The sequence below is a fragment of the Anabrus simplex genome, chromosome 1 (genome assembly GCF_040414725.1).
Source record: "Anabrus simplex isolate iqAnaSimp1 chromosome 1, ASM4041472v1, whole genome shotgun sequence".
NCBI lineage: Eukaryota > Metazoa > Arthropoda > Insecta > Orthoptera > Tettigoniidae > Anabrus > Anabrus simplex.
Genome location: NC_090265.1, coordinates 1,496,406,939 through 1,496,432,794, shown reverse-complemented (window position 1 = coordinate 1,496,432,794; position 25,856 = coordinate 1,496,406,939). Strand labels below are relative to the sequence as shown.

At 41.2% G+C, this 25,856-nt stretch overlaps 1 protein-coding gene across 2 annotated transcripts in view; it reads right to left on the bottom strand.

Moving 5' to 3' along the window:
* LOC136858439 (transducin-like enhancer protein 4) overlaps window positions 1–25,856 on the bottom strand; it is a 660,561-nt gene that overhangs the window by 175,097 nt on the left and 459,608 nt on the right. Inside the window, exon 7 of one of the 2 annotated variants that reach the window (XM_067137982.2) lies at window positions 14,459–14,488. The exons of the other annotated variant lie outside the window; for it this stretch is intronic. Coding sequence (XP_066994083.1) covers window positions 14,459–14,488 — 30 coding nt within the window. The remainder of the gene's footprint in view (window positions 1–14,458; window positions 14,489–25,856) is intronic. 2 annotated transcript variants of the gene reach the window in all.

Here is a 25,856-nt window from a genome sequence, read left to right as displayed (position 1 = left end):
TCGGTGTGATATAAAGCTAATTGAAAGAAAAATCTTGCACGAAAGGTCCTGAAACACGGTAATTATAATAATATTATTATTGGCTGTACGTCCCACTAACTACTTTATTACGGTTTTCGGAGATGCCAACGTGCAGGAGATTTTTTTATATGCCAATAAATCTACCGACACGAGGCTGACGTATTTGAGCACCCTCAAATACAACCGGACTGAGCCAGGATCGAAGCTGCCAAGTTGGGGGTCAGAAGGGCAGTGCCTCAACCGTCTGAGCCACTCAGCCCGGCCCTGAAGCACTTTGAAGAGAAGACAGTTGTTCCTAGGTGGCTCACTGAAACCTGTCTACATATGGAGGAAATGGGTATTAAACAAGACGATAATCAGGAAAGAACGCGTTTCAGACGTATAATAACAGACTTCACGGGTTTCCGGGAAGAAATGGGAAGGAAACCTCAAAAGGTGTTTTTCTCGGAAGAACGCAGGGAATTAAGAAGCGACCGAATGAAGTAATATTGACAGAACATCAAAGGCAAGGGCGGAAGAAGATGAACATGAATTCAACATACTGACGTTGTTACTCCGTGGTCCATAGTGACCCAAATCGAATAGAAGAAGCAGAACAAGAAGAATCTTGAGGGTGGCACGAACTCAGTTGGAAGTCACCATTCGGAAGAATATTGTCTAATTATTATTATATTCAGATCTGATGCGATGTTTACATCATATGGCATTAACTTATATTTGATTATGAGTACAGCTGCTTGTTATTATTGTTGTTATTAACGTTGTTTATGATGATGATTCATGTAAGGGATGTATTGCAACGTGGTCACAGCGCTGTGCCGGCCTACCTGGTGAGTGCGAAGTCGACCATCGCCTAGATGAGCAGTATGGCTGTTGCGAGAGTACCGGTGGGTGTAATCGCAATTAATTTGGGTTAGGGTTGAATAATAGGGGCCCATGTCCTATACTTTTGGATTAATCCCAGCATTCGCCACGAGTTGACGTAAGAAAGCTCGGAAATAACTTTTACGATGGCCAAGAATAGGACTTAAACCTACTTCACCTTTCCATTAACGGGGTACCCGCAGCTGAGTTCATCCTATACCGGTAAAATCCAGTCTTCAATTTATAGCAGAACCTGGAATCGAAATGGCACAATCGATCAGGACGCTACTATATTATACAATAGAACAGTGGACAGTCCGCACGCGCAGTTCGAATGTAATCGTCACTTTTAAAAGTAAGTAGCTTTTGAACATATGCTCTGGATTAAAATTCATTGCAGTTACTCCCTCGAATATGCCACAGATGTGTAACTGATCTTCGTGAACTCCGTATGAGTTAACTCGGTCTAGGGTCTGAAAAGGTAGCAATTTATTAAAGTCGCATAAATGGCGGTGGAAGCAGTTAAAGCATGTTTACAGTTTTACGAGACTGTTGACATCGTGACTATAGCCACGAGACTTTTACGTGCAATACGAACCATAGGGGCACGAGGTTTCATTTCAAAATTACACATCCAATGGCCTGGTTTCGAAATGTGGTCGCCTTGTCACTCTGCTGCCAGTTCAAGCTGGCCATAAGATCCCACCGCTGCTCCAAGGGAAGCAGATGTCACTAGGCTAAGGGTTGAAGTGCTAAGAGTTGTTACTAACTGGTCACGTATCTAATTTGTACGCTATCTTTGCCGAGTACCCCATCCCCTCATCATCATCATCATCATCATCAGCAGCAGCAGCAGCAGCAGCAGCAGCATCATTATAATCCTCCTTCTTACAGACGGACAATACTTATATCTCTTTTTGTTTAGCTATCATGCGTTTAAAATACGATTGCACATTACTGCTTGTTTATGTCCAGCTCTGTCACCTGGTACAGTAGCGCGATAAATACGACTGCTCAGTTAGTCAATCCTAGGTGATACAGTGGTTCCTTTAGCTCTAACGTCGCTACCCCTGAACGATCAATAAACATTCCATTCTGAATTCATCCTATCGTTTTTTCATTTGCAGCACTTGCAATTTTTCTCTGAAATCCATCATGTCCTATCGGTAATGTGAGCGTCATGTGATGACTCGACTATCCACTGACGTGCTCGCTGTTCGCCTCGCTGTCCTTTACCCATTGCGATAAATAAACGGTAGCACCGCCTCGCCCAAGTTCAATAGTATTTTGAGAGACACGTTCGACGACAAAGGAACAGGAAATGAGTAGGATTAGGAAGATAGCAGCCGTGTTCGTAATGAAAGTATAACTTGACATGTACTCGACGCAAAAATGGGCTGCACGGAAACCATCTTCAGAGCTGACGACGTTGAGAGTCAGATTCTTCTGAATTTGCATTTGGAAGATGGTAGGTTCGAACACCACTGTCGGAAACCCTGAATATGGTTTTCCGTACCAGACAAATAAATGCTGGGGCTGTACCTTAATTAAGGCCATGGTTGTTCCCTTACCCGTCCTAACCCTGCCATATCCCATCGCCACCATAAGACCTGTCTGAGTCGGAGCGGTGTAAAACAAATAGCAAAACACAAAGACTAAACATTCTTCTGAATGCAAGCTTAGCTCACCGTATTTGTAAAATGTTTTGTTCGTACACAGCCGTGTCTCCTGCTTTGTTAACACTTCATCTTTGGTCCCTTTAATCCAGAAAAAATTGGCTTCCTTGGATTAAAAACATCGCATATCATTGTATATTTTACGTGTGCTTATTAAACTCGAAGTTACATGGTATGTGTGCGTGTGTTCTTTGGTACTAGGACTGGGATATATGACCCGAGCCTTGAAATTATGTACTGAACCACCATATTCTGGAGTGATTGTGGAATGCATTACTCTCACATTAGCTGCTGAAGTGATCGTGGTTCCGGTTTGAAACCTCTTAAAATCGGCTTTTCCAGTGCAATCACTGCACATGTCTTATCGCACTCGACAATAAAGAAGGGATGACTTAAATGAAGCTCTTCTATTATTATTATTATTATTATTATTATTATATTTGTTTTACGTCATACAAACGCAGACAGGTCTTACGGCGATGATGGGATATGACAGGGTTAGGACTAGAAAGGAAGCGACCGTTGCCTTAATTAAGTTGTCTTGTGTGAAAAGAGGAAATCAGGGAAAACCATCTTCAGGGCTGCTGACAGTGAGGTTCGGACTCACTTTATTATTATTATTATGATTATTATTATTATTATTAATGATGATGACAAATGATAAATAACCCATTGCAGCGTATTTGCTTCTTGCTCTAAAGGATGTCATATACTGTTTATCGTATTTATTATGTTTAGAAGCACACATGTACGCTCAGCTGACCACCAGCGAACCATGCAGTAGAAGTGAAAGAGCTGCCGCACTCGGACACCAGATGTGTCAGCCACGGGGGTATGTTACAACGTTCCGTGACAAGACAACAGCAAGCCGGCTAATTAAACCACCAATTAAAGCTTTCTCTGCCACAAATTAGCCAGCAGCCGCAATCGGCATATGTCCTGTCGTGCTCTTAATTACCCAGAATAAACGTCACTCCTTATCCAATTGCCATCTTCCCATACATTCCAGTCATACAGACAGCGCCAGTTCCATTATCCGAAGAGCGAAAACTGCCCGTCTCCTTGGCTGAATGGTCAGCGTAGTGGCCTTCGGTTCGCGGTGCCCCGGGTTCGATTCCCGGCCGGGTCAGGTTAATTTCTCTGGCTCGGGGACTGGGTGTTAGTGTGCGTCTTAAATGTATAAGTTCAATTCGTCAAGTCAATTAATAATTAATTAGTAATTAGCCAAGTGGTGTATAACAAAAGGCCAAAAATTAAGAGTGAAAACATGTCTGGTGAAACAAGGACAACAGCTCAATACGAAGACGAACAGTTTATTTGTTTTTAGATTCCTTTCTACACAATGCGTTGTCTGATTGTAGGACAGTGAGTACAATATACAGTATATGCTGGTTTATGGAGCACCTACAAATATCAATATGTTAGGATTACTGCCAAGGGATCACCTCAGTTCACTGATGAAGATTTATAAGCACACCTACACGTGTTTCAATTCCTATAAATGACACGATCTAAGCTGGAACCAATACAAATGTCTTCCTGCAGTCAGTGACGATTAATTTGCTACACGAGAAGTCAAATTCAGTACCAGCATTATCGGTATGTTAATTCCAAGGGAAATTCCTCCCCAGACGTAACCATTAATTCCCCTTCTATAGGAAATTTACTAACTCGAAGTTGTGAGCAGTGTTTAAAACATGTTTCATCTCTACGATATGCGTAATTCGGCACAATGCATTCCTTAGGAATAAGATCGAGGACTTGCAACATTTTATTAACATAAATGTGTATACTTGACATTTTCTTTAAGCTTCTCAAAAAATGTGGTACGGTGGTGGGCACCGCTTACAAGACATGAAACGGCCGTACGGTATATTAGCACTACAGCACAGGGACTGAATGTAGGCAAGTGAACATTATTCGATGAACGATTTATTCGTAAGGAATTTATTTTAAAGGTCTAGTTGCGGCTTTCACGGCCGGCGTCGCGATGAATACACAGGATGAGCCAAAAGTCTCAATTACCCCCTTACTGATTACATACATCATCACTGATACATGTTTATTTCGATGTAGGTCGCGATATACTCTATGTCTAAACCATGGGCGATGTGTCATATTAGACACTGGAGGAATGGACTGTAATGAATACGTGGGCTTACAATCGACTTCACACAAGAAACTAAATTATTATTATTATTATTATTATTATTATTATTATTATTATTATTAATACCGGGCGAGTTGGCCGTGCAGTTAGGGTCGCGCAGCTGTGAGCTCGCATCCGGGCTTTCAAGCCGTGGTCCAATTGGGTTTCTAGCTTCCAACATTTCACCGGAAAATGTACCCCGATAATCCACTACCGGCTTAGTACAGGCCAGAAATTGTTGGCCACAGTTTCCAATGAAACCTTGGTAACTAGGAGCCCAATTCGACTACGCCTTTAAAAGCCCGAAAATATTCATCGAACAAAAATCGGTGTAGACTGACACAATGAAAATAAAGTATAGATAGAGAAACTTTCTCACTCACTATCTTACACGAATACTTACATTATTTTCAATGATTGGTATATTTTGGAGTGAACTTATTCACATCGGATCGATTTCCATTTGAAGTTTCATCACACTGCCAAAATCAAAACTCGCATTCTTAGTAGGCAACATACCTACAGTTTGACAGCGCTGAGAAAAGTAATCGATATAAAATGAGAAAAGTGCCACGACGAGTAGACTATCGATATAAGAACTCCTGTGTGATCAAAAAATAGATGACTGCTGCTATTTTGCTTTCCACACTATTGCAGCATTCATTTCAATGGGAAAGAAGTTAACGTTTAATAATGAGGGACTTACGTAGTTTCCTCACCGAGCCTGAAGTTGCTATTATACTTCAGTCTGCCTCGCTCAGTGAAATGTGTTCGCATCCACACGACTGATGTGTCAAAATGATTGGTATAACTGTCAGCATTTTCAGCTGCATCTGACACGACTTTGAGTCGAACAACTTACAAAAAGGAACGTCTGGATATATTTGTATTATTTGTTTATTTGGCATCTCTTTCTGACGCGTTACACAGAATGAGGGTGATCTTACTGCTTGCAAAAGAAAACGTACATTTTCAAATGTAAGAAATTATTCACCATTTTTATAACTTTCATGGCATGTCTCTTAACAAATCATTGCTTAACAACATCGTTCGTTTACTACTGACTACTAGCGACCAATTACCAGGACTGAGCAAGACTTGAGAATTACTAGGAGGGATATACGATGATGAGGAATTGAATTAGAGATAGCTGCTGTTTTGACGAAATAGCACTATAGTTCGGTCCGGCCAATGTGACAGCATGGTGTGGTACGAGACTGTGATGTCGTCAGACCTCGTACTTGCAGTGAGAGTAATAGTTTAGCATAGGTTGGGTAAGACAAGAGAGCTCAGAGCATCGCGACCAGATTTTCGGTGCCTATTCCGTCTCCAGTCATGTAGGCACTGACACGGGCCACCGTAAGGCCGCTTGCAAACACATCGGTTTTGGGCTACCGGTAAAAAGTCGGCCGTCCACATTTCTTTACTAGCGTGAAGAAGCTTATGGCTCCTTTCACACTGGCCGGCAACGGCACAGAGCATACTCGGCGCCGGTTTGCTGTCGGCCATTACCACTGCAGATGCTACGGTGCAGGGCCGTTCTGCTGCGGCCACACTTGCGTGATTTCATGCTGGGTTACTGCGTGAAATGTCGCGTTAAAAACGCACAGCACTAACTTGAACGGGACCGGCCAAACACAGCGTGATTTCCTGCGGCGGGACAAGAGACAAGGCGCGTCTTCAAGGTCGACCGCTCCAGAATAGGCCGAGGTCCATTTCGTTTGCGTTTTCCCATTCAGTGTCTGGCAACACTTGCGGGAAGAAGACGCTGCGGCATTGTGATATTGTTTGAACACTACGTTCGTTTTGTACTTTCACGTTGCAGAATGGAGGTACAAAAGTATCCGTGCCCTTACGAAATAAAGGACCATAAAGGACCAAGAGTTCATAAACAGTAATAGAGAGAGATGCGTGGTTAACAGTAACGAGCGCTGTGTTGGGAGACACGCTGTGTTTCTTTTGCTAATAACATTTCTCAACAAACAGAAAGGCATTTCAAATGAGGTCACGGACATTTTGTAATACTTAAGAAATTTATCTTGGTTGTATTTTAGTTTATTGTTTGTAGGAACACAAATTGTCCGCTTGATGACCTGTTATTTATCATAGGATGCATGCAATATTTTCTTTGACAACGACGACGATGACAACGAACAACCAACGTAGCACATAACGCAAAAACGGAGTTATTATTTAATGGAATTCCTTCCCTATGCAGAGCAAGGGCGATGCCTTGCTACTTTAAAATAATAAAATTGACGTACTAATAAAATTACGCCGTGCAAACACGCAAGTGTGGCCACGCTCCCTGTCGTCCAGCTGCGTGAAAAATACGCAGAAATGCAGCGTGAAATCACGCAAGTGTGACCGTAACCTTCGAAGGAGACAGTAGTGTACGTGGCTTTATGCACACACACACACACACACACACACACACACACACACACACACACACACACACACACACACACACACACACACACACACACACACACACACACACACACACACACACACACACACACACACACACACACACACACACACACACACACACACACACACACACACACACACACACACACACACACACACACACACACACACACACACACACACACACACACACACACACCAATTTTTGTCGGCAGTCCAGTACCCCAGCGCACTCGCTCCAGTTAAGTCATTTCCTCATTTGTTCGTGTTCGTGCGTTGTGTTTTGCACTTTTGGTGTAAAATGGTAGAAGAGACTGTCAAGGACGTTTTGATTTCTTTAGTGATGGCCAGACTGTATTATAGGATAAAACTCTTGATATATTCAAAGACAGAGTAACAACTAGAAGTGCCTGAAATGAACCAACACCCCAGAGTCAGACAATTCTCCAGCAAGTGATAGTTATTCAAATTCCACTTATTTAGAATCTCCACAATCGTCCACTTATTACGAAATGAACTTTGATAATTTAAGCCCTATTTAGTTCACTTTTTCTCTAATTGTTGTCATTTCACTGGTAGTAGAAAAGTAGTCAAGTGTGTTTTATACCCTCCGTTTAGCTGTTATTCCATTAGCTGTGGATAATGATACGATGTTATTAATATTCCCTATTTTGAAAATAAAAATTAAATTTACGTTGTAACCGGAAACATTTATTAAATTAGAATTTTTAATTTTTATTTCTTGAATGTTTTAATGGCCTTAATATCACCGATTACATTTCAACAGGCTGGATGCAGTTTCTCATCTACGTATTTTGATACTGAAGAACATCCTTGAGTTTTCTGTGTAGCTCATCAAATGAAGGAATGGACATGCGAAAATAGTTAAAGAATTTTTCATCATTTCTCATATCCTCAAACAACGTGTAGTATAATCCAACTTGCTCTCTTCTTTCATTGATAGGATGAACCCAATGAAGATGATCACGTATTTTTTTTACGGCGATAGTGCAACCACACTGCGACAATGTTTGCACAATCCAGTACAAACCGGTATTTATCCCCAGGTTTCAAGGCGAGAACTGATGGAACAACACCAGAAAAAAAATAGTCTGTATGAAAAGTCTCGGTGGTGCGGTAAAATATCGGCCAACTTTTTACCCGCGTCCAAAAAACGGTGTGTGTGCAAGTGGCCTAAGAAGAGTGTTCCGCGATTATGTGGATTCGAGCTAAACCACCAACGCAAGAGTCAACTGTCGTAGTGTACAGTGTGTCGAGGACAGGAGTCGTCGGGCAGCTTGGATGGTAAAAGCGGTTAGACAGGCCAAAATGCAGCAAATAAGTCGTGAATTCAGTACTATCGTTTCACTAGGGTACATCTGCTCACCATACGTCCAAGGTACAAAGACTAACTTAGAAAAGGGAACATCGCCATTGGACTCGTGAAGCATGGAAATAGGTTACCAGGACAGATGAGTCAAGGTATCAGTTTGTACACGCCGATGGCATGGTACGAATGTGTCGCGAAGTGTATGAGACAATGGATCCCTCTTGCAAGTAGGGTACAGTTCAGGCTGGTGGTAGTGGTATCCTCGTATGGGGGCTATTCACGAGAGATGAAATGGGACCTCTGGTATATTTGCTAACGACCCTCACCGAAGAACTATACAGGGACGCTCAGAGATGCCCATCCATTTGTTCAACTCCAACACCCTGCAAGAGACCTTAACCTACAGCAAGACAATTCACCAGCCCTTCACTTCCGAATTGTGGCCGATTAGTTCGCTGAACACTCCACGAATATGAAGATGCTTGTCTCACACTCAGGTTCATCCAATCTCAATCCTGTTGATCACATCTGGTGTGCTGTCGAGAGGGGCGTGCAAGCTCTGGACCCTGCTCCGACTAATCTCGAGCATTATGAAAGACTGTGCACAGGTAAAGGAGCAATATGACATCCCAACGCGTCTGGTGTTTTACTGGTTCCAAGCCTCATTGAATCGTCACCGTCATCCGGATGAAGTGGCTTGCTAGCCAGGTATCTCTAACTCAATTGCTCATCAGTGTAGTGACTACAGTATCACGTACGACCCAGAGCAATGACTGTAATCAGGAGAACAATGGTCTGAGAGTACCTAGCATTTCGATTGAAGCTTTTTCAGTCCGTCAACTATTTAAATCCTTTTTATTTATTATAAGTCTAATTGTAGGTAAATATGGAATGGAATATATTAAGATCATATGTTTAAATGTTGCTTGGATCAAGTTATAAAAAAGGAAGAGACGATGAAGGTATCTAGAAACACACAATGAACCTGTCTAGTATCCTACCAGGTGTATGCATAAGTCTTTTCCGGTGTCACTAAGAGATGGCGCCAGCGAACATTACGTAGCGTATGAATTTGACACATACGTTAGCTTGTTCGTTTGATATTTACCTACCAACACACACAAGTTTAGTCCGCCAAACACTCGCGTCTGTGTTGTATCGTTCAGTGATCATGTCGATGTTTGTGCCTGAAAAAGATTTGCGGCACGCATTGGTTTTCTTATTTAATCAAGAGAAAAAGGCTGTGGAAAGTCATCGTTTGCTGGCAGAAACATATGGTGAACACGCTCCATCGATTAGAACATGTGAGACATTGTTTCGACAATTTAAACCTGGTGATTTCAATGTGAAACACAGTGCGCGCTCTGGTAGACCACAAAAGTGCGAAGACACTTGAAGCCAGGCGAAACCGTGAATGCACAACGCTATCGCCAACAGATGATTAATTTAAACCACGCATTGATCCAAAGACGACCGGAATGTGCTAGAAGTGATTTCGTTACCCGACAATGCGCCGTCTCACACAGCAAAACCAGTGAAAGACACCTTGAAATCGCTTGGATGGGACATCCTCCCGCACCCGCCGCACCCCCCCCCCCCCCCCACCTGGTGCCATCTATCGCCTCTTCGCATCAATGGGGCACGCGCTCGAAGAGCAGCAGCACTTCCGAAATTTCGAGGAAGTTGAAAAATGGCTCGACGAGTGGTTTGCCGCAAAAGACAAGCAGTTTTTCTGCCATGGTATTCACAACTTACCTGAAAGATAAGTGAAGTGTGTAGAAGCCGATGGCCAATATTCTGAATAAACAAAAAATGAATTTCCCTTGAAAATTACGTGTTATATTTACCACAAAACCGGTAAAAACATGTGCATACGCCTGGTAAATAAAGGATAAGTTCGTTGACACATCATAGTTGGACTGACATATTAGTTACGGTGATAGAAAACACTCCAAAAATTAAAAGCGGCGTACATTTGGAATGCACTCTACAAGCAGAATACAGACAAGTGTAAACAAATAACCAAGTAAAAATGAATAAAGCTCTCTGAACCATCTCAGTACTTACAAGAGTACAGCATAGAATGTTTCCCCTAGTATTAAGCATACAAACAAGCTTCACACTTTCACACAAGAATATTGCCCGTACAAGACAGCTGTATGTGTACACCACAGGTTGCCTCAGAACAGTCTGGGACACTGCAGACTTAGTACGGCTGTTGGTGGTTAGAAAGAGTTAATTTAACTATTCACCCTATGACACACACGACGAATATCATGCAGCAGTTCATGCGCTTCACATATTGTATTTTCATTGCAAGCATTAAATTAAAGATCTAGTACGTTAAGTGATCAGAAAAGAAAATAATTTGTTTAGAAGGTTCTTCACAAAGTCGTTAAATCCAAGCATAGTTAATTTATTTCATGGAGCATGGCTCTTAAACGTGGTGTTTTATCGAATATCACTAACAAGGGACACCCTTGACCTCGAACGCTCAGAACTGCACGAAAACACGCTTGGAATAAAGATTGTTCATCACAATAACAGTGGTCTGAGTCATTCACATGAAAAACGGTACATTGTACCTTAAGAGATATCTGAATAATCTATTCTACATTTTCTATTGACAATGTCATAAACCCTCAGCTTAAAGCAAGTACGATACGTAAAACACATTTGTTCTACTGACCTGATAGTGCTGCTATTGGTCTTCAAATTGCAGCTGTGGGAATCCAATGAAGTGGTTAAAGCAAAGTGAAAGAACAATATGCATATGTCACTAAAACCACATGTTTACATTCAGCAACACTTTCGAATACAAAACAGTCCAATATCAAAAGTAATGGGTATGTCAATGTCATTAACCTGCCTTTTGCCAAGCACATTGCAACAGGTTTGTACTTTGGTGCAGAAAATTTATTGTATATTAAAAAACGAATTCTAATGATCAAATTTCGATCATGTAACTATAATTGTGTATTTTCGCTTTGTAATCTTACAAAATCAGCGATCCTTCAAAGCTTATATTGCCGAAACAAGTACACATCAAGAGGTTGGCAATATTTTGTTGTTTTCGGTGGCAATGTCGTAAGTATAACATCTTTTTTTTTGGAAAACTTGCTTTTAAAAGGGTACCCACCAGTAAGACCTAACTAGAAATCACACAAAATTAGATATTTTGACTTACATGTTCACCAAGGACTGAAATTAGAAAACGTTGCGTATGGTCTTTCGTAATTTTTCCACTTTTGCTTGCCTCCACATGTATACTTCATGGACGAAATGCTTCAAGTTTCTTAGAAACATTTATGCCGAAAACACCCTGTCTCTCCTGAAAACAGATATACTGTAGAGATTGTTACTTAATCTGCCACTCATTCTTAAAGCCATATCAATTACACAGCTGTGCGTAGAGCAATGTACTGCACTACTGCAATACACAAGCTGTAGTTTCCTCTGCGAGATAGTGTTGACAATGAAGACATTTCACAATGAAATTGACTTTGGTTACTATTCCTTCATCCATACTTTCCTCTGTTATAAATCTGTTCACTTCCTCAAAGAACTTTTCTGCCTCCGACGTATAATATGTTATTCTTTGTCCTTATGTGTAATGAATGTAGGCTACAGCAAAACGTGCTCAAAGCGGAACTTGAATAAAGCGGAAACTACGGAATATTTTCTCGGTCCCGGCGACCGCTGCTCAGCCCGAAGGCCTACAGATTACGAGGTGTCGTGTGGTCAACACGACGAATCCTCTCGGCTGATATTCTTGGCTTTCTAGACCGCGACTGTAGTAATGCGAAATCTCCTCAACGCGGAAATGGAAAATGAAAGAATTATTTTAAATCTACTTGTACAATACGGAAAATGTTAGGAACATAAGTAGTCCTACGTACAATATTTGTGTATTTCTGGTGCTGGTATGATCGATCGATGTCATTATTTGGACAAACTGGCGCACGTGTTTGGAGAGGGTGATAATACAGGTGGTGGAACGAATGAAGTGCTTGAAAACGCAACGGCAATATCCAACTTGCGTCAAGCAAGAAATGCTCCTTGCGAGGCAACTTCATTCGAAGTGATGAACAACTCAACGACACACCACAGTTTCGAATCAGCTAAAGCTCTGCTAGCAGAGAGAAAGGCCGAGAAAGAGGAGGCGGAAGAAGGAGACGAGCAAGAAGATTAAAACCAAAACAAGATTCGAACCTACGAACAGGCCCACAGTGCTTTTGTGACGTAAAGCAATTTGCCATTACATCTAACTCTTCCATTCTTCTTGAACTAATGTACTCAATTCAGGACTGCATTCAGAAAGACACGATTAGAAAGAAGAGGAAACAACTTTCTTTGTTTGATCTGTGGAAGAAAGCTTAGTGTTGTGAAGTTTTGTGAGTTTTGTGATGGAAATAAGTTTAAGGAGCGTATATCCAGTGTTCTAAAATAGTATAATACAGTGTTGTGATAGTGTCAGAAATATATACTGTGTATTATTCTGTATGTTATAATAACGCGCGGTAATAATAATTACTACGTACTACGTACATCAATCTGGACAGCCGAGCATCATGCATAGGCAGTTAGAAGTAAGCTCTAAATAATATTTAAAATTACTGTTTACGGTTTTAAGGTGGAGAAACCCGATGTTTTGTGTAACACTTAAAATTGTCTAATTCGCAATTTGTTTTGGTCCCTTGCGATTCCGCTTTGAGCAAGTTTTACTGTAGTAATATAACTAACCTAACCCCATGGCACCACAGTCCTGAAAGGCCTTGGCCTACCAAGCGACTGCTGCTCAGCCCGAAGGCCTGCAGATTACGAGGTGTCATGTGATCAGCACGACGAAGCCTCTCGGCCGTTATTCTTAGCTTTCTAGACCGGGACTGTAGTAATATACTTGGATGAAATGCCATAATCAGCCTTAAGATTCTCCATTAAAGTAATCGAAGCTTTAAAACTGTCCAGGCCAACCATTTTAGGCTCTTTTAGTGTCCATATTTGCAGATGCCAATAATGAGCTCTAGATTCATACACCCCTCAATTACCATATTGCGACATTACATGCTCTGTTCAAGTTTTTGATTGTTATAGCCTACTTCCTTTGAAATAAGCTCCCGCTCGTTGTATGCTAGTCACATAATTTAAAAATTAACTTGCAATTTATTGATGCTTGGTGTTTTAAGGGGCCTAACATCGAAGGTCATCGGCCCCTTGCAGTTTATTTACTTCCAATCCACTAATGGTGCCTCAGTGTGCTGAAGCTAAGATTTTAACAGTCTCCATAAATGTTCTACAGCATGCTGTCACCAATGTCCTGTAATACACTGGGCCTCGACATTCTAGTTGGAGACAGTTACTTACTACTCGCCTTCATTTAACGGTCCTTGTTGCTCTGTAGATGGAAGTCTCGTACTGCCTGAGCAACCACCTTTCAGATGCAGGCTCTATCTTTCCTTCAAAATCAGTATATCTCTCCAGTGTATCGTCATATATATCTGTCATCACCATTATATTTCTGCATTATTATGCTATATAATATATTCCCGAATTCCATATCCTTGACTCCGACTGTTTCCATATTTTAGCACGTCGCAACTTTGTCTCTAATATTTTGACAACATTCGTAAATTAATTCTCGTGGTGCAGTTTACGCTGTACCCCGCAACCGAACACTCCAAGAGACGCACTCGTACTGCAGTACACGCCATCGTCTAATGATGCCAGCAGGCAACTGGTGTGTTTTGCACGGAAAGGTTACAGATAACCGTTTTTGTGATGGACGATCTATATTCTAAACATGTTGTGTGCGTCAGAGAGTTCCAGGTCAAGGATGTTCCTTGGGGGATTATTTCCGGGAACTAAACCGAGTCGTGCAACAAAAATGACGCATGCAGATAAGAATCGTGCAGTTATGAACGTTAGTACAGAGAGAGAGAAGACAGACAGGGAGCCATGCCTAGGACATACTCTGGTACGAACCAACAGCCGTGGTAAGTCTGGGCGTTGTTGCTGAAAAGAAACAAAAACACCGACTGTATTGTACGGACTTCTACACCAGCACACTGACACGAATCCGTATAACAAGGGAATAATTCATATGAAAAACAAGTAACATATACTCAGGTGAATAGTACCTCAAACACACATGGAACATACACTACAAGTGAATTGAATAACTGCTCCCTCAATCTGCTTAAAGGTGACGTCAGCAATAAGGCTACGCAAAACTGCGCTTACACTTTACAGTTAGTCTGAATACCTGAGGCAATTGAGAACAAACCTATTTTAGTGCAAGATCAGGGGTTGCATCCAACTCAAATCGAGACCGTTTTTAACATCTAACATCTAGATATTGTGCATCAATGTGTCGGTATAATTACTAAGATAAATAAGTGATAACAATACAAGACTCCAGCATTACAAAATTCACCAGTGTATAAAACCCTTACATATACGAGGGCTGGAAAAAGTAGAAGTAGCATATGCATATATACAAAACCATTTATTGTAGAACTATCGTACATCAACGTAATCCCCTGCAACATGTTGCGAGATGTATGGAAGGCGCAGGATACCTACCAATAGCAGTGCCGCATTTGTTGATGTCCGCGACGGAGCACACTACTGCTTGACGCGTATGGAAACGTCTCCTTTGGAGTGGTTCCGTTAGTTTGGTGAAAAGATCAGTCACAGGGACTCATTCCTGATGAATAGGGTGGATGATCCAGGACCTCCAATCTCCACCATGCCAACAATTCCGTCACACGAGCAGCATTGTTTCAGCGGGCACTGTCGTATGTGTTTGGAAATGGGGACGTTTCCTGCGCAGTGCAGGACGAAGATGGAACATCTTGCAGGGGATTACACTGAAGGCCTGTAGAGGTATGGTGGTTCCACTATTTTTTCCAGCACTCGTATTATTATAACAATATTTTGTCCCTGTTGCGAGAACTAAGAAAACAGTGTTCCTATACATCTCAGTGGAATGACGGTTGAACTATTATTAAGAAGCAGTTATTCAATTCGTGAACACAGTTCTACAGAACGATATACCAAGAATTCACTAAGTTATTTCCTTAAACCAACAAAACATGTCTGGAATAATGATTCTTCATTTAAATAACTCATTGAGAGGAAAATAAAGTACTATGAATGTTATAAATGCTAAATTAAAACTCACACATATTCTCAATACACTATGTTTTAACTGGTGAAGTGCATATAGTACCGTGATTTAATAGCTCTAACCCTTGGTATGGCTGTTGATTTAGTAGCATTTATCAACTGTGAACATAAGTTGCACGTCAATTTGCACTTCGTTATACTGTACATTCCCTTTGTTTCACAAAATTCTGAAATAAATCTGCAAAATTAACGAGTAAGATGCAGGAATATGTAATACAGAATAAAATAAAGTAATAAATAAACCTGCTATTTTAATCATAATTGAAGAGCCTGGTGCAAGAACCAGACAACTCCAAAATATAAAACTTTTCAGGAGACACAAAAAACTTCATAACTTCATGCTGAAAAAGCAAGTGTTATCTATGTACACTAGCTAGAAGCAGTAGTGACATACATATTGAAGTGGAAATGATACGGGTTGTGTTACTGGGGTCCTCTCAGTTTATTCACACAACCGCTGGAGTTGTGAGTAAATATCGTTACAAGATTTATATACACCAAGGAAATGAGGTTCATTATTCAGCACCAACATCATCACCGGGTGCGCCATCACTCCCACTTGAAACAATCATATTTGTAGAACCACAAACAGTCAGGAGGAACATATTTCGAAGCTATATTTTTAACATCCTGTGCCTTATTTGCATCGACTTTTAAGACACTGCGATGTAGAACACACTTGATGCGCCTGGTAAGGAAAGAGTAGTTCCTGCTTTCTCCAAAACAAAGATATCCCTTACCATGGTACTCGCATTGACATTGCACGATATTCCATTGCTGTTGTATTCCACCTATCTATATTTTGACACACTCAAGGTTTCATCTTTACGAGGACTGGCCTTTGTTTTGAAGAAGGTTTTGAAGTGAGTTGTGTAGTCCAAAAACATTGTTCGTGTTACATCTTGCGACTCGCGTTCTATACCCGAGTACGATAATCTTGTGGCAAATATACTCTCTCTCACTTTAGTTTTTCCTTCTCGATTAGACCAAAGCTCCGGTCGCAGTGGTCGAACTATAGCCGCTGCAAGGAACAGACAGTTCCAGGAGCTGCCTGGGTTCATGCGCCGGCAGAAACAGTTAAAACAATCCCGACAGCTCCTTTTACACTCCTACTACGCACCATATGTCCGATTCGTTGGCTGAACGGTTAGCGTACTGGCCTTCGGTTCAGAGGGTCCCGGGTTCGATTCCCGGCCGGGTCGGGGATTTTAACCTTAATTGGTTAATTCCAATGGCACGGGGGCTGGGTGTATGTGTTGTCTTCATCATCCTTTCATCCTCATTACGACGCGCAGGTCACCTACGGGTGTCAAATATAAAGACCTGCACCTGGCGAGCCGAACCCTTCCTGGGATATCTCGGCATTAAAAGCCATACGACATTTCATTTTTACGCACCAAATCAGTGGAGCAGAACAGTTCTTGCACCGTCGGATAGAGCTCTTTTTTTATGATAGCTTACAGAAAAAAAATAGAAAAATCCCTGCACGCTAGCGTCTCATAAAATGGGCAGGTATTAAAAGGACGTTTATCAGAGGGTACTGTCAATTTAAAACAGTACAGGGAGGCGTAAAACAATACGTATCAAAAGTGGTATTTTCAAACCATAATGTTGGATTCCAATTATTGTGAGAACATCGTGAACTCGAATAATGAGGAAAATTGAATTTAAAATGTGACATATTTTCTTAATACGAAATAATCTGAAGAAAAATACTGTTTAGGAGTCCTATGAACTGAAATTCGGAAAAGGTTTTGTGTTTAAGAAATATCTTAATTCTTGCTTACGCAGCTAATAAAGCGGAAGATTTACTATCCGGGGATGAAAATAACTGGCTTTTCTGCAGTTTGAAATATCAAGCTGTACGACGTCACCACATAAGCCTCTTAGAAACACGAAATGAGAAATGAGAAGTAGTAAAGTGTTTGCTCTATTCCTTGAGCAGGTTCTACGTCGAGAGCTGTTTCATTTATGTTTTTTTTTCATTTCGTAGCCGGTTTGCAATAACATGCATCAGTACCATGGCTGTGATTCATTTTGATCTTCATTTCTTGTATATCATCGACCGTAAATTCGAACGATTTCTGCTATCACCCCAACAACCCATCTGACTCAATTAGTGCACAGTAGGCCTATATGTTGTTAAATACCGATTGCTGAAATCGACTTAAATTATCCACAGATTTTCCAATGAATTGCTTTCAACGTATTAACACCGTTACCATGAACCATTTGCAGTGGATAACCAAGAATCAAATGCGCTCACGACTGACTGAAAAATATAGCAGCAGAGAAGTTCTGAGAGAGAATTATGTGTAGATCATCTACGGGCTCATAACTTACGAGTAGAATTTTCGGGACGTAGTCTAGATACAAGAAGAAAATGAAATTTTCGGAGGAGACATTTTTGTAGCTAGAAATAATCAGGTATCGAAGAAGAATGAAGAGGAAGGCATATCACTGCTCGTAGATTCTGCCTCAATGTCCAGTGGCGTCAATAATACAAGCAATATGACGTAAATATGTAAATACTGGCTGGATAGCTGCCGGATATTTTAAATATCGGATTGGAAGGTTAACTTTCAATTACATCTCAATAATAATAAATTTGAGAAATATTTATAACTGTGTGAAGAATAGAAGTAGAAACTATGAATAATCCTGATATGCAAGAACGCATATTTCACTGTATACAGTGGACAAAACCCCTTATTTCGCCACAAAGAAAAAAATGTTGTAATTTTCATTTTACAAGTTTGTGCAGAGCTCTCCCTTCTGTTTCAAAGCTAAAGCTACCCGCGCTCTCGCATTCTTCCTTTTTCTCCACTTCTTCTTACTTCAGCTTATATTAAAAACTCCAAGACGAAGCCAAGCGAGGCGAGGCGAGCTTTCAAGAAAGTTTTGGGCTCTCTCTTACGTTATTCACCCTTCATTTTCCCTCCCTCGCCCACCCTCCTAATCAACATTCCAATCTGGTTCTTCCCTTGATCGAAAATTCTGCCTGCAAGCAAGCAAGCAGGGCATGGTAAGGCATCCATAGTAAATTAAGCTTGCTGAAATTCTTTGCATGTTTCAAAGTCTTATGTATCTGCATAGAGACGAAGAGCGAGGTATAATACATGGTTTCATGTGCCTACGCCACACCCTTACTTTTAAAAAAGGAAACGGCTTCTTTTTAAACCCTGGGACACATAAGCGGATTGAAACAAAAAAAAATGTGCCACAACACAGACCTGTTATGTGCATGAATATATGAATAACTTTACATTGACTTTACTCTTATAGATTTTTTAAGAGAAAGATTCTTAAGGATACTTACCATCCTACGTTGTGTAGAAATACAGATGAATAACGCAATGCCTAACGTCCTTTGATTCAAAGCTCTGCCACAGACTAAGAAAAGCTATTTAATGAGAACATCGAATGCATACCTTAAAATGAACATAATATCTAAGTGTAGAAAGATAAAATTGTGGGAAAGATACATGACGCCAGGTTAACTGATATTCATTACATACAATTTGTATTAAAATGGTACTTTTTTTCTTTTTTGGAAAATGTGAGGCACGTCAACTACCATTTCTGTTTATCATATGAGGACCAACTGAAAAGCCCAAGTTATAATATGAATTATAACAATGGAACTCTGAAGATTACGATTTCTTAACAGACTTCGAAAGACAAGAGCGTCGGATTTGATTAGTGATGAAGAATCATGAAGGCAGGGAATCTTGTACCTAAACTACCACAACCGAGTCCATGTTCGTTGATGGGAGCAGATCAGATATGAGAGAGAGAGAGAGAGAGAGAGAGAGAGAGAGAGAGAGAGAGAGAAGAGTAGAGTCTAGCTCAGACTCAACTCGGAATACTATGGTCATTCGGTCATTATCTACATCATGCAACTGGAAAATCCTGGTGAGAGCAACGTGTGAAGCCGAAAGGGAACAATTAACATAGGCCCTACACTATAACAATATTGTCAGAATGGCAACATTTAAGTGGTCGAGAACGGCAAAATCTTCAAGGTTCTCCGACTACATTCTTTGTCCGCGTCGATCTTCTACTCGTATGTATATAATGTACAGGCAGTCGATGTTTCGAATACATTTTAGTATCCTTGATAGAGGCAACTGATTTAGTGTACTTCTACCGTACTCGATCATAGCTACCAAGTGGGCATTATTAAACTAACTCTTTATATATAAAACTAAACTGATAACAGTTAGAATGGAAAGTCGCCTTGGTGAAGAATACTGGAGTAACCGAGCGAGTTGGCCACGCGTTTGGGTCGCGTATCCGTGACATTGGTGAGTTCGAATACCACTGTCGGCAGCCCTAAAGATGGTTTTCAGGTGTTTCCCATTTTCACACCAGGCAAATGCTGGGGCTGTACCTTAATTAAGGCCACGGCCGCTTCCTTCCCACGCCTAGCCTTTTTTCTATCCTATCGTCGACATATGTAGAACCCTGCACGGATGCGGATATCCGCGGATTTATCCGAGGATATCGGCGAAGTTCGTGTCTTGGCAGATACAAACTGTATGGGTGTGCGGATAATTTCTAAATAATGGCGGTTATTGGTTTTCAGTCAGGTATAGGCCTACTCTTATTTTAGCTTGTGATTAGGCGACCCATGGCAATGGTATGGGAGAATGATGATATATACAGAGGCGCGCAGCTGTGAGCTTGCATCCGGGATATAGTGGGTTCGAACCCCACTGTCGGCAGCCCTGAAAATGGTTTCCGTGGCTTCCCATTTTCCCACCAGACAAATGCTGGGACTGTACAGGACCACTTCGTTCCCACTCCTAGGCCTTTCCCATCCCATTGTAAGATGTACCTATTTCGGAGTGATGTAAGAAAAATGAGATATTTAAAGTGCCTTGAGACCATAAAGCCGTAAATCTGACCTAAGTCTAACTGGCTCCTGCCCGCAATTAATGGAAGGAAGGAACAAAGTTCAATACGTCTGTAGTTGTCGTAAGAGAAAATCTCTCACAAAGTCTAGCCATATTGGACGCTAGACAAACTGCCAGGTTCAGTTCTAATTGCTATCGGCTTCTGCTATCGTATTATATGAATTGATCGCATATAGGACCATGTTGTACAATCCATTATTCAGCTCCACCAGTCGCTCCAATTTTAAGAATGAGAACTCTTTCATAAAACCCCAAACCCTCCGAGCCAATGGCTACTTTCAAATCGAAGAAACAATGGCATTTCTTCGTATTTCTGCTAGAGTATTATCAACAGACAATATACTTCTCCACTCGTTCCCTTTACAGAAACAAATGTATTAATTATGTTACGAACTGGACGGAGACGTTAGGCTGTGTTAGCTGGATAGAGAACTCATCATATCATGCAGTTACCGTACTATTCATCCCACACACTCACCATTTACTTTATTTCATTAGACTTTCGTTTCTAAATAACTTTTAAAATAAGAGGGATCTATTATTTCTTCCTACTGTCCAGAACTGGTGTGATAGTACATATATCACACCCTCGCACTCTATTTAGAAATTAGAGATATTATTGTCAGTATTCGATTGTTATTATTATCAGCATTTCAGTTGTATATTTTGTCATTAATATTTGTAAGCTGCAAGGTCTCCATATGTGGTATGAGTAATTTGTTTTGTACAACGGCTGGGAAAACATTGCTATATAGAACTTGGAAAATTTGGATGAGCTATGTGTATATCCCTGTGTTTGATGAGATGGACTTCTTGTTGAGGTCGGAAATCTCCGATAAGTCATGTGCAACACCCTAGAGTTTGTTGATCTTGTGATTGCCTTGTAACACTGGAAGAGATTCAGGGCGTGGTCTTGACATGTGGACCCACTCATGATTGGATGGCAAGGATGAATCCAGACGGATCATGTGAGAGGAAGGGGAATGCTGATGTCTATTTAGCATATGATCAAACGGCGGGAAGGACACACGCTGTACGGGAATGAAGTAGTGCGGACACACGATACGGGAGTGAAACTGGATATACGGTACTGGAGTGACACTGCTGCACTATACTGGACTGGACTTCCAACGTTTGTTGAACATAGTCTTTTTATGTTCGTGGAAAGTGGCTGACCAACGAACTGTGGAGTGCTTACGTATTGAGTATTGTATCACTTTGTGGCGGCCTTGTATTACATGTTGCTGAAAGCTGGGAGGTGCTATATCTCAGACTTCCCGTAATTTATGTTCAGGAACGACAAGCGAGTGTTGCTCAAATGTACATATCTTTATAACAAGGGTTATACTCAGTGAACACAGTATTATGAGGTACAGTATCTGTGTGATATTATAAGTGCCGATTATGAGAATCGGCAAGTCGTGTTGATACAGAGACAGTGAAGGGTTCTTATCTACATATATGTACACTGTTCAACGGACTAATCACAAATGGTGGCTTAGTCCCCGCTTTCGTTTTCCCACTGTTTTCTTTGCTGTTGTAAATATGGAGTCTTCCAGTATTGTTTCGTTTGTGTATTGTAAGTGTATTTTGGGGTGTTGATGAGGTGCTCATGCACGGATTTTATTGAGGATATAGTTAGATATTTTAGAATCAGGGGAGTTATTGATGAACCTAGGTGCAGTTCCTACCTATTTAGTCGTTTTCAGAAGGTTAGGTAAGGCCTGTAGCAGATGTACCAGTACGTAGCATTATGTACACGCTCTGGGAGATAAAGAATTCGAGGGATCCATTCTGGTGAAGTCTGGCGCCCATACTACGGGCATTTCGATTAATTATGTTTAGTAATTTAATTTATTCAAAGTATTTTATTTATTTATATATTTTTATTTATGACATTTTATCATTATTTATTAGTATTTACAAACTATTACACTGGCATTCGTTTTGTGAAGGAATAATTGCCGAAATTTTTCCCATTTAAATTAAATATAACTATGAAATATCATAGTCTTATAAACAATTATATTTTCATGATCAATTTTTGTATATATCATTTAAGTAATAAAACACCCTTATTCACAATGAATATGCAGGACGAGTCGCGAAACAACGCCACTTTCGTCGGCACGCCAGAGGCAGCTCTACACGATGTGCGTTCTCCTCCTACACTAAGGTGCCGTAATTCTGTCCAGCAGAAGTTATATTACGTGTCGGTAAATCTACCAAATATCTTCAACCACCACTAGACTGAGCCTGAACTGGACCTGCCAACTTGGGCTCGTAAGGCCAGCTCTCTACCGTCTGAGCTACTCAGCCCTCAGCTCAGCTACTCTATTTCGGATACAGTTATGTTACATTTCTCAATATAATATTATGTTTACGGCTTAGGTATATATACTTAAAATACCCAAGATGTGCGCTAATCGATACTTAAACATGGTATTCTGCCTTAAGAATAGTCTCTCTATTTGCAGTACGAGGTAGATGATGCAGGGTCGAACCCAACATGCACGGCTACACTCAGCATCCAAGTGTGAGAGCACATTCCCTCCGGCGTCGCTCGCTACTCTTCCCCTATTTTTGCTTAATGCGACTTAATTTGCTTAGCTAAGAGCAGCGGAAAGTGAGTGAACACAGGAGGGGTTCTCCCAAGTGCTCTAAAGGCGAACGCTACAGCCGGGGGATCCCCTGCTTTCCTCTTAATGTCTTGTCCCGCCACTTAATATAGGCTACAGCATAACAGTCGTCAAAGCAGACTTCCATACTTTGTGTACACATAAGTGATCATGATGATCACGACGACGACGACGACGATGACGATGATGATGATGATGATAGCCAGTGACTACCTTGTGAGTAGATCATATCTTCTCTTTGAAGACACTAAGTACAGTATGTAATCCATTATTTAAATTATGTGCGACTCCTAGGCTGAATGGTCAGCATTCGGGCCTTCGATTCAGAGGGTTCCAGGTTCGATTCCCGGCCGGGTCGGGGATTATAATCGCATCTGATTAATTCTTCTGGCTCGGGGACTGCTTTTTGTGTTTGTCCGAACACTCCTGTACATATTCAGAAAAGACACCACACTATTAACCACCACAGAAAAAAACGCAATAGTGATTACATCCCTCCACATGGTTGGCGTCAGTAAGGGCATCCGGCCGTAAACAGTGCCAAATCCATATGTGCAACAAAGTTCGCACCCGCGACCCCAAAGGTGTGGGAAAAGTGAAATAATAATAATAATAATAATAATAATAATAATAATAATAATAATAATAATAATAATAATAATAATAATAATGTGTATGTTCAATCCTCAGCACTAGGGCTGGTTGGATCCTCAACAGCTCCGCCATCAGCTGCCACAGTTGGCCTAGGCATCACTGAAAAGGCGTACTAGGGAAATGAGGAGAGAGATAGTTTACCGTTGCTTTCCTCACCGAGCCAGAAGTTGCTGTTACATACCAGTCTGCCAAGCCCACTGAAATGCATGCACCAACCGACCCTATGATAAACATTTTCACACCATTCATAGCAGGGACTGGCTGCATAAGGAATGGCATTACTAGCATCGCTCATACCTCAGTCACTTTCATATTGTCAATGCCAAGGATAAGACAGACAGAGATCAATGAAAGTAACAAAATTGCTCTAGCCTATATACCAGAAGACAGTGCACTGTAAACACTAGGTCTCGCCAGCAAAGGCAAATAATAATAATAATAATAATAATAATAATAATAATAATAATAAAATGGCTTTACGTCCCACTAACTACTTTCACGGTTTTCGGAGACGCCGAGGTGCCGGAATTTAGTCCCGCCAGAATTCTTTTACGTGCCGGCACGAGGCTGACGTATTTGAGCACCTTCAAATACCAACGGACTGAGCCAGGATCGAAACTGTCAAGTTGGGGTCAGAAGGCCAGCGCCTTAACCGTCTGAGCCACTCAGCCCGGCCCGCATCAGTAGGTCCTGCACATAGCAGATACAAAACCTCAAGACCATCCTCAGATATAGGAGCCGAAGGGGACATCCCTGGGTAGCCATTATGGTGGAGGTAATTGAAGGAATAGGTGACCATAAGGCTGTAATAATGGATGTAGGACTGGTACCAAAAAGGCTTAATAAGAGGGTCACACAAGACAAGAAATTGTACAGAAAAACTAAAGTTGATGAATTTGGGACTTACCTTAAATCACAATTCAGTTGTTTGACGGGAGTAATGTGGATATACTTTGGGCTAAATTTAAAAGAATCATTTAAGAAGGAGAGAAGAGATTTGTACCTGTTAAGAAGGGCAAAATGACCTCAGACCCTGTTTATTATACAAGGGAAATAAGAAAATTTAAAAGAAAATGTAGAATAGTAAACAGGAAAATCAAAGAGGGTAGGGAGAGTAGAGAAACTAGAAAACAGCTAATGAGGGAACTGAATAGAGTGAAAAAGGAAGCATACTGGGCCAAGAAATAGCAGAAGACCACAGCTAAGAGTTAAGACGAACCCCGTGGTCCCTAGAAGGCCAAAACGAACTGATACTGATCATTGACAATAATGTGCAGCAATGAACTGACTTACGCCGCACTCTGCCAAGTCTACCTTACAGCATTAAATTCAAAAGTCGATAACATGAAAACTAACAAAGGTATCAACAACAAAACAGCTGATTGAAACGGAGCAATCTATGGACTTTTCATCGAAGCTTTCGGTTCAGAGGCATCCGTGTTCGATTCCCGGCTCAGTCGGGGATATTAATGACAGAGTTAATTTGTTTGACTTGACACCACACTACCAACCACCACAGAAATACACAATAGTGAATACATCCCTCCACATAGTGTTGGTGGCAGGAAGGGCATCCAGCGCCACAGTTCGCACCCGCGTACCCACCAGAATGTGGAAAAAGCGGTAGAAGAAGAAGAGAAAGGATTTTCCAAAACGGAATATCGGTTAACACCTACTTGAAACCGGGCGGAAAGCTACTGACCCCTAGATCATCAAGCAGTGAGTCGTTAGTCTAAAGGTACAAAAATGCTGAAGGTGTTTAACGTCGCACTAACACATCGAAGGTTTTCGGCGACGGAAGGATGGGAAAGGACTAGAATTGGGAAGGTAGCGCAGCCGTGGTCTTAACTAAGGTACACCCCCCAGCATTTGCCTGGTGTGAAAATAGGAAACCACGGAAAACCATCTTCAAGGCCGTCGACGGTGGCATTCGAACCCACCATCTACCGAATGCAAGGTATCAGCTATCAACCACTGTAT